The sequence below is a fragment of the Dreissena polymorpha genome, chromosome 2, assembly GCF_020536995.1.
Source record: "Dreissena polymorpha isolate Duluth1 chromosome 2, UMN_Dpol_1.0, whole genome shotgun sequence".
In the NCBI taxonomy this organism is placed as follows: domain Eukaryota; kingdom Metazoa; phylum Mollusca; class Bivalvia; order Myida; family Dreissenidae; genus Dreissena; species Dreissena polymorpha.
This window is the reverse complement of record NC_068356.1, coordinates 1,228,515-1,238,828: the sequence shown is the minus strand read 5'-3', so window position 1 is coordinate 1,238,828 and position 10,314 is coordinate 1,228,515. Positions and strand designations below refer to the sequence as shown.

At 44.3% G+C, this 10,314-nt stretch overlaps 1 protein-coding gene across 1 annotated transcript in view; it reads right to left on the bottom strand.

Annotated features, from left to right (window-relative positions):
* Nucleotides 1-1,357: 1,357 nt before the first annotated feature.
* The window catches only part of LOC127865510 (uncharacterized), a 54,596-nt gene continuing 45,639 nt past the window's right edge, over nt 1,358-10,314 (bottom strand). The window contains exons 6-8 of the mRNA XM_052405360.1: nt 9,478-9,758; nt 7,526-7,755; nt 1,358-7,053 (exon numbers count right to left, since the gene is read on the bottom strand). Of these exons, the coding sequence (XP_052261320.1) occupies nt 2,800-7,053; nt 7,526-7,755; nt 9,478-9,758 (4,765 nt within the window). The 3' untranslated portion in view covers nt 1,358-2,799. The remainder of the gene's footprint in view (nt 7,054-7,525; nt 7,756-9,477; nt 9,759-10,314) is intronic.

The window sequence follows — 10,314 nt, the reverse complement described above, 5'->3', positions numbered from 1 at the left end:
ACCATAGAATGTATTATAAAGCAATTTCAGTAAAAGTAGTAGTAGTAGTTCAGCTATTTGTTTGTATGCCCCCGGTAGGATGAACTGTCCGTCAGTCCGTCAGTCCGTCAGTCCGTCAGTCAGTCAGTCAGTCAGTCAGTCAGTCAGTCAGTCAGTCAGTCAGTCAGTCAGTCAGTCAGTCAGTCAGTCAGTCAGTCAGTCAGTCAGTCAGTCAGTCAGTCAGTCAGTCAGTCAGTCAGTCAGTCAGTCAGTCAGTCAGTCAGTCAGTCAGTCAGTCAGTCAGTCAGTCAGTCAGTCAGTCAGTCAGTCAGTCAGTCAGTCAGTCAGTCAGTCAGTCAGTGTGTCAGTCCGAAAACTTTAACATTGGCCACCACTTTTTCAATAATAAAGACAGCAACTTGAAATTTGGCATGCATCTGTATCTCATGGAGCTGCACATTTTGAAAGGTGGAGGTCAAGGTCATCCTTCCAGGTCAAATATATGGCATCTGTCCGTCCGTCCGAAAACTTTAACTTTCGCCATAACTGTTTTATGCCCTTGAAGGGTGACATATAGTTTTTTAACCGTCCGTCTGTCTGTTCGTCAGTCAGTCCGTCCGTTTGTCCGTCCGTCCGAAAACTTTAACATTGCCCATAAATTTTGCAATATTGAAGATAGCAGCTTGAAATTTGGCATGCATGTGTATCTCATAGAGCTGCACATTTTGAAAGGTGGAGGTCAAGGTCATCCTTCCAAGTCAAAGGTCAAATATATGGCATCTGTCCGTCCGTCCGAAAACTTTAACTTTCGCCATAACTGTTTTATGCCCTTGAAGGGTGACATATAGTTTTTTAACCGTCCGTCTGTCTGTTCGTCAGTCAGTCCGTCCGTTTGTCCGTCCGAAAACTTTAACATTGCCCATAAATTTTGCAATATTGAAGATAGCAACTTGATATTTGGCATGCATGTGTATCTCATGGAGTTGCACATTTTGAGTGCTGAGAGGTCAAGGTCATCCTTCAAGGTTAAGGTAAAATTTTGAAATATTAAAGATAGCAACTCGATATTTGGCATGCATGCGTATCTCATGGAACTACATATTTTGAGTGGTGAAAGGTCAAGGTCATCCTTCAAGGTCAAAGGTCAAATTTTGCAATATTGAAGATAGCAACTCCATAGTTGGCATGCATGCGTATCTCATGGAGCTGCACATTTTGAGTAGAGAAAGGTCAAGGTCATCATTCAAGGTCGAAGGTAAAATATATGGCTTCAAAGTGGCGCAGTAGGGGGCATTGTGTTTCACGAACACAGCTCTTGTTCTTAACTGGATTGCTTGAACTGCTGTCGCGCAATGAGTGGTTACAGATCACAGTGGTTTTATCAAATCTCTTTATTCGTAATTACATACACATAACATCGTTATGTTAAGTATACATTGTTTTTGGCATTTACTGATCTTTTTACAGGGAACACAATTAGTAGTAAATCGTTCATTAAACTAGAGTCTAAATATTCTTAAATAATGCTTAATTTGTCCTATAATAACAGTTACTATACATAATTTATTCACAAAAAGTCATACAACATTTGTATCCATAAGATAATGCGGTTAAAATGAAAACAAAATAATATATTCGTTGTGTAGGAATGCAAATAATGAAGTGCTGGGGCAAAGACATATTTAGTTATTGTAGAAACCGGTGAATTGTGAACACTAGTTGGAAACCATTGACTACTCTTATTGTGTTGGGAGCCAAGGAAATATGAGGTTGCATTGAATACAATTAAATACGGTAACTGTATTTGTGTTGAAAACCAATCGATACTTTGCTTGCATTTAAAGCAAATAAACAATGTGGTTGCATTAAAAAAAACAATGAATACTTTGGTTGTATTGAAAACCAAGAAATACCTTAGTTGTTTTGGAACACCAACGGATATTGTGGTTGTTTTGGAAATCAATTAATACCGTGGTTGCGTTGAAAACCGATACAAATGTTTTAGTGTTGGAAACCAGTAAAAGGTGTGGCTGTATTAGAAACCAAAGGGTTTTGGATTTGTCATAGGAATGTTGGGAATTGTTTAGAGGCCAATAAGTATTATGAAAATTGGCGCCGTGTAACATTGTGCTAACCAAGGAATATTCGGTATGTGGCTGAAATAACGGACTTGTAGGGTAGTAGGGTAGTTTGAATCCAATAATTATACAAACACTTTGGAATTTAATGAAAATGGGATGGTATTGTAAAAGAATAGTGGCATTGCGATGGAATAAGTGTTGTTTTTTTACACTTCGCTGCTTGTTTTTGTTATGGGGGCATGATAAAAAAACACAATTATATAGGGATGCTATGGAAACCAAGAACTGAAAACTAAAGACTTATTAATAATATTGCTGGATTGGAATCAGCAGCTTTACTGAGTCTGTAGTGATTTGTTGTAAAGAAGTCAAATGATAACCGGTACGTACACATACATTTTAGACGAGAAGCGTTTAGATAATTTCTTTTAAATTGCTAGATTTCAACTTCATATCATACTTCATATGATATTTGTTTCGTCGGTATAACCATTGTTTAATACAATGACAACATCTTTATTAATATCAGATCACAATACACTCATAATTGAAGCATGTATCATATCGACCCTCCTTGAAATCGGACTCTTCCGCAATTAGCCAGAAGTTTGGAGGCGAATGGCGTCTTCTTTGGCCATTGAACCTTCTCTAGACAAATGACGACCTTTTATTGACCAGATATATGAACACGACAATGACATACTTAGTTTGGATTCCGAATATACGAACGCGCTATACATTATAATCCGGTCGCGGGAGAAGAACCTTGGTTCGCGACTGCATTTTTCTGTTTCATGAACTGTACAATCTTAAACAACATGTCTCTATCTAGTGGAATGGCGATTACGTTTTTAGGCTCGCCATTGCGTGATATCATTTTTCCGATATTGTCTTGTGTTAGAGGCGTCTCATGGGGCTCTTTACCCATCATCGAGATTGGTACTGGCGGCTCATGCACGTTTGTCGCAGTTATCTCCCTCGACGAAAGCACGTCGCTTTCACGAACCGGCGGCCTCATAACATCTCTTGATGGTTCGTTGTCACGAACCGGCGACCTCATAACATCTCTTGACGGTTCTTTACCACGAACCGGCGGCTTCATAATATCTTTTGATGGTTCGCTATCCCGAACCGGCGGCCTCATAACATCTCTTGATGGTTCGTTACCACGAACCGGCGGCGTCATACCATCTATTGATGGTTCGCTTTCACGAACCGGCGGCCACATAATATCTATTGATGAGTCCCTATCCCGAACCGGCGGCCTAATGACATTTGTTGATGGTTCGTTACCACGAACCGGCGGCCTCATACCATTTATTGATGGTTCGCTATCACGAACCGGCGGCCACATAACATCTCTTGGTGGTTCGTAATCACGAGCCGGCGGCCTCATAACATCTCTTGGTGGTTCGTTTTCACGAACCGGCGGCCTCATAACATCTCTTGATGGTTCGCTATCATGAATCGTATGTCTGAAAGCTTCTCTTGATGGTTGAATATCGTTTAAATTTGATGTCCAGTCCAGACTTTGCGAGCTGATTACTTCCCAAGACTGCTTCACCTCGTTCACACCCATAGGGATTTCCGAAATCAGTGCCCGTTCCGCCTCTCTTTCCGGTTTTCTCTCGTTTAGATTTTGCTTTTGCATGCGCCTTAACTCAAGCAGTTTTCCCATGCGCTGCACTATGGAAAGACCTGGTGCATCGAGAATTATTTTCTCAGCCTCGGTGAAATTCTGCGCATCGTTGGTCTCATAACCGGCGGGAGATGCGGCGGCCTCGCTAAGGCCTTCCGAAACTGGTTGTGTTGCAGCGGACGCCTCTTGGTTCCGTTTGCTTTCGAGATAGGACACCAAGGACGGTCTGTTGTTGTTTGGATGACGGCTGATGTGTGTAGGGCGGTTATTATTAGGCTCCTGTGGCTCTCTTCCAACGTTCTCAATATTTCCCAGCTGTGTCGGGCGGCTTTTACCCGGAGAAAGGTGACTTGGACGGGGATGGCTTGGATCAATTTGCGTTGGTCGTTCTTCTGCCAGCCGCCGCATGCTCTGAATCATGGCTACACGTTCTCTCATATAATCCAGTTCTGCCTTTGTGTAGCGCCGCTGACGCTGAGTTGTAGTAGTTGGCGCTTGCGTTGTCACCACCACATTGATGTGCGCCTCTTCGGACGTTTCTCCATGCATAAGTGGTTTGATTCTTTCCATCTTAACTTTGTTTTTCAAATGCATCTCCCTAAGCGGCGGATAGCCAGCGGCAGGCGGAGGTCCTCCTACTGAATACGCCATCTGACGCAGCGCTTCCAACACAACGCTCGGTGAAAGCGATTGCACGTCTATGTTGGAGCTAGCGTCGTGAGTGCCAGGTGGATGACTTTGCCTGCCGTTTGATGTTGGCACATGACTCGGTACGTTGTAGTTAACGTGGCTAGGCTGTGCATCATGCGCCGGTGCTTGCATTTCCTGCCAGCGCTGGTTTTGCCAACTCAACCCTTCCCCTGCAGTCGGTTCGTGCGGTTGCCTGCCTCGGGTGTTAGCCTGCCTAATGGACGCCAACATCTTGGCTTTGATGTCCTGTATGATCTCTTTAGAGTGTGGGTCAATAGTGGGTGGGATGGTCGAGGCGTCGATATTCCTGTTTAGGCCAGACACAAGGGAACTCGCGTGAAGGGGTCCTCTGCCAAGGGAACGTGATTCTACCGACCCACTACCAGCGGAAGTAGCACCATTATCCGACCACTGATTTGGAGAATAACCAGCTCTAACCACGTCCGGGACAAAAGACGTTGCGCTGTTTCTATTGTCCGACCATTGGTTTGGATGGTTTCCGGCACTATGAGATGGATCCATTCGGGGCACTTGGCCACTTTCAGGCCAGTGGTTTTGAGAGCTAACTTCGGGCATCTGCAACGGATTAGGTTGCTGATAAGGCGGAAACGACGGCGTGGTGGTTTGAGAAGACCACTGCAATGGATTCTGGGGTGGATCAACAAATACGTTTTGATGACTTATTGCTATGTGCCCATGATCCGTCTGATGTTGTTGCTGCGTACCGCCATGTCCTTGATTCCAGCCTATGCTGTCCTGATACCTGTTGTTATGGGGGGCACGTGGTTGAAGTACGGGAGGTGCTGGTGTGGTGGTCGGGATCGGCGCGTCTGTCAGTCCCAGCAGTCGTTTTAGCTTATCGAGGTTGCTCTCGGACAGAGAGGAAAGACCAGACGCCTGTCCCCAGTCGGATAACGGTTTGCTAGTATAGGGCGCAGCTGTAGTAGTCGTTGTGGTAGTTGTGGTGGTAGGAGCAGCAGTTGGAACAGAAACCTGTCCAAAATTTAAAAGCATCTTAAGGGCATCTAGTTTACTATTTAGCTCTTCAATTTTCTTTCCTATTGCACTGGAATCTTGTCCTAACGGGGCGACGGTAGGTGGAACATCGCCACCTGTAGACGAAGCATGTTGGACGGCCGTGTGCGAGGTGTTTGTAGTGCCCGGCAGTTGATGAACTGAGCCTTCCCTTGGTCCGCTATGTGGCACGAGGCTGTCCGGTCTATTTACGGGAGTCATGTTGCCGCCTGGCGGACTGAGTGTACCCTGCAGAGATGACGTGGACTTGGATGGCGGCACGTCATAGTTCCGGGTGTTGAGTGCCGGCTCACTGTTCAAAGAGGCGATACCTTCGTCCTTCCCGCCTATCTCGAAGTTAGTGTAGCGCTCTTTGACCACGGTTTGCGGCCGATACGTCGTGCGGGCGTCTATCCGGAATAGCTGCAGCGGCCGGTCGATGGGCGCCTTCGTCGTGTAAATTTCGTGCACCGGTGCACGTCGCCACGAGTCAGGGGACTTTGGCTTTTCCGGCTGTATGTCCACTGCAGCGTTCTTTGACGCCTGAACGTTCACAGGTCCTTCTCTCCATGAATGGTCGTAACCACCGTTCTGGGAACTATCAGGTTGCAACATACCGTTTGACTGTCTGTCCTGTCCAATGATTTGCATTGTGCGGACTTGGGTATTCGCCTTGCTATCGAATTGTGACAAACCGTTTGACTGTCTGTCCTGACCATTGATTTGCATTGTGCGGACTTGAGTATTCGCCTTGCTATCGAATTGTGAAGCGGAAAGTCTATTGGCTGACTGCTCTTGCAGCGCCGGCTGTAGATACGGGTCTACAAACTCGTTACGTTCCCTAGTACTGCCGCCATTCTGTTTATTAGAATTTACAGTCTTTTCCATGAGCACTCCGTATCGGTCATACACCTTTTTTGTCACCATGGGCGCCTGCGTTACAAGGCCCCGAGATCCCCAAGGGTCGTTAGGTTCCGGGGTCACCAGATCTCTAGCTCCCCAAGGTTCGTTCAGCGCTGGTGCCATCCGCTCTCTACCTCTCAGCAGATCGTTGACCACTGTTGGATCTCTGTTTCTAGACGCCCGTAGCTCGTTGGTCACAATGTTGTTTCCGAACTCATTGAAGCCAGTAATGGCGCCGTCAGTCACTGGTGTGTACTCGTTAATAGTGGCGGCTGTGGGCGTTTTCGCCGGAATTGGCAAGTTGCTGTTCTGGCCCATCTGTTGCGCGAATGCACTGAAGGCGTTGGCGAAACTCATAAAGTCCTGTTTGTCGAAAGCGCCGGGACCGGGTAGACTGGAGCGTGCCAATCCAGGAGACCCATTGTGCAATGGAGAGAAATCTGGGCTCAAACGCCCTACGGACCCACTTTGTTGTGGAGAGAAATTTGGACCCAAACGCCCTGTTGACCCGCTCTGTTGCGAAGAGAAACCCGGGTCCAAACGCCCTGTGGCACCGCTCTGTTGCGAAGAGAAACCCGGGTCCCAACGCCCTGTGGCAACGCTCTGTTGCGAAGAGAAACCCGGACCCGAACGCCCTATGGACCCGCTATGTTGCGAAGAGAAACCCGGGCTTGGAATCCCTCGAGACCCGCCCTGCTCCGGTGAGAAACTCATACTCGAATCCGTTGGGAACGGCGGCGGGATATTCTGAAACAAAAAGAAATATCAAAATTATAGCAAATTCAGTTCACTGGCATCTCAGTAACGAAGTACACATACACAACTTCTCGTCAATCAAAACAATTTAAACAACGTCCAATATGAGAGACAAACCATATGTAGTACAAGATTTACATAAGTATTTGCAAAAAATGCCAACGGCTTTTAATTATTTGTATTAGATGAAAAATCACATTGCCATACTCAGTAAAGGTCCGTTTAATAAAAGCAATGCACTCCTTGAATTACGATATGTTATTTTGCCATTGCAAAGAATGGCGTAATAAACTAGCTTTGCTTATAGTAATGATGCGATCTTTAGACTTTGAACACCGGTACATCAAGCATTCACGGGCCCGCCTTTCTAGATTCATGTGTTACTAAGGGCTAAAAATACTGTAGTCATACTTGTGCTCTGATATTGACCCAGCTGAACATGTCTAAGTGACGTCATGGGTACCTGCGCTGTGTGCTGCTGTGGCGGCATGTAGTCCTTAGCGACCACCAGTTTGCTGCTTCCCACTTGCACATACGTCTGCAGTGGGTCCGGGTTGGGCAACACATGCTGGTCGCTTGACAACGCGTCAATCTGCTGGTCGGACAGCGCCGGTGGCTTGGGGATCATGGCGGGGCCGACAGCGCGCTTTACGTACGTCGAGACGTCAGTCAGCACCTTGGCCAAGGCGACAGCTACGGAACAGATCAAGAGTATTAAAGATAATATTTAAAAAATAGAAAACCAAACTCCTTAAACGACGGCAAAATAGTGACACAACCAATGGCGTAATAGTGACAAGTCAGGCAAACCCAAGGTGTATATGGACCAAAGCCGAAGGTTAAGGCCAATAAAGGTGATGAAAGCTGGCATCAACAAATGGTGTGTATTAAATGTGCGGCTCTACCAGACTGTTCTCAATGTTACGTATTAAAGAAGTTTGCTGAAAAACTCTTGGCACAAGAAGGTTCCAACACAAACTCATTCTTTTCTTCAAAATGATCAAAGGTCTCAGTCCAGAATATTTACCCACTGTCTCCACAATCAGTTGGCGAGCGATCTACAAGATCGTTATGTAATTCATCCCATGGTGCTCGGCGAACTAGGACTTCTCTGTACCAACATTCCTTTTTGCCCTCAACAATTGCTACTTGGAATTTACTTCCAGACGAAGCAGAGGTTGCTGACAACAAATCTGATTTTAAAATTGCACTCGATCTGATCAAACCTCGTAGTAATCCATTGTTTTATTACGTTAAGCAGAGACAAGTGCTGCACATACGTCTAATAACTAAATCTGGGTCCATCGCTACTCTTACAATGTGGAAAAGTTGAAGACACTGCTAACTTCTGACTGGTCGGTCCATTACATGAAATTTTAGAATTAACTTTAGTAAGAACTATAGAACAATACACGGATATATCACTGCGCACATTAATGCATGGAAATGATAATCTTAATAGATAATTTTGCTGTGTTCGATGCAGTTCATATTTTCATCGAAGGCTCAGGAAGGCTCGGAATGGCGTAACTATCGATTCTCTATGTTTCAACATTAAAAAATAATGTCTTTTATTCTAATTACATCAACAGTTTATTCCCTAAATACACTGTTTCAACACTTTAAAAACAACTTTGATTCCAATTAAACTCTCAAATTTGTTTAACCGCGATTCCTTATTCAATATTCTGTGCTTAACATGTAATTACCGATACCATTATTTTAAATATTTTACATAGGAAATGAATCCTATAAATTTAAGACATTTTTTTATTATAATGTTTAAAACAAGGCCAATAATCAGTGTCTTACTGCCGGGCTTGTCACTGTCATGCCATTGCGACCAAAGTGAGGTTTTTCTAGTGAATCAAATGTTTCAACCTGTGTATCAACCAGCCTATAATAATCGACATTAACCGCGATGTCACATATTACAAATGATCAAAAAACCGTATAGCTATCAAATTGAGTTCTAATTCAGAACATATTCAAATGTTTAAATATGTTTCAAATTAATTGTTATACTTTGTAGATATAGTTATAACCAATAATTTCAATATATTGGAGATTCCAATGGCAATAAAGCGTCACCGCACAAAGCATCTTAACTGTGTGCGACCCGTGTGGTGACGTTATACGTCAATATTTTACAAGCGCGTTACTTATTTGTTAACTGCAATCCATGTAAGAAAATAGTGACTGGTCCAGAAATTATTTTTGCTTCGATCGTATTTAAGAACTTTAACACGGACATGAAGTTAAAAGAAACATTTATGACGTAATTAATACAATCCCTTGTACAATGATAGTATTACTGATAACACTTTCTTACATACATGTGCATATTTTGCAATACTCGAGCAGCATTTTAATATATGTATTAAAAATACATATAAAACAAAACTAAGTTTTTACTGGGTTGAGGGTTGAGCTGAGGTAACGTCCGATTGGCGATTATCAGCGCCACCGTCGGCGTCGGTTGTGGTAAAGGAGCCACAACAGCTGGTAAAACTGGAGCCACTACAGCTGGTACAACAGGAGCCACTACAGCTTGTACGACAGAAGCGGGGGAATTTCCGATTGTCGGCACGATCGTGGGGTGTTTCGCTGGTGCCGGCGAAGGTTTACTGGGAGCCGCGGCCGGTGAGCTGTTCCCTCTTATGGACCCTTCATCCCTGTCGGGAGCAGCAGGACTGCTAAGAATATATCGCACAGAGTACACGGTTACACAGGCGGAGTACACAGCGCTCAAAGCGATGCAATTAGTTAATATGTTAATAATACCGCGCGGATATTGATATAGCGACTTAATGTGTGAGTTGTATACTGCGCTGCTATTGAAAAGGGGAGTTATTATGTTAGTTGGACACTGCGTTAATATTTAATATAGGGAATTAGAATGTGCCACGTATACTAGGGAGTTTTTGATATAGGAAGTTTACTTGCGAGTAGCATTATATGCAGCTAGTTAATGAATGCGTGTGATATTTATTTGATTGGCGTGATCTCTTTTATGCATATGTGATACAGAGAATGGATACGTTGGACGCACCATGGGCTTTTTAACGCATTGAGCTAATACGCAAGTATAGACTTAAATGTGTATATGGAAAGTTCAAAAGTGAGTGGTTATGTGACGGGTAGGTTTTGTTTATTGGAACGATGAGTTACGGTGAGTTGGCGTGAAGCTTTTAAGACCTGTGATAAGCACATCGATCGGAAGTTATTTTGCTAGCAGTATGCGAATTGGCA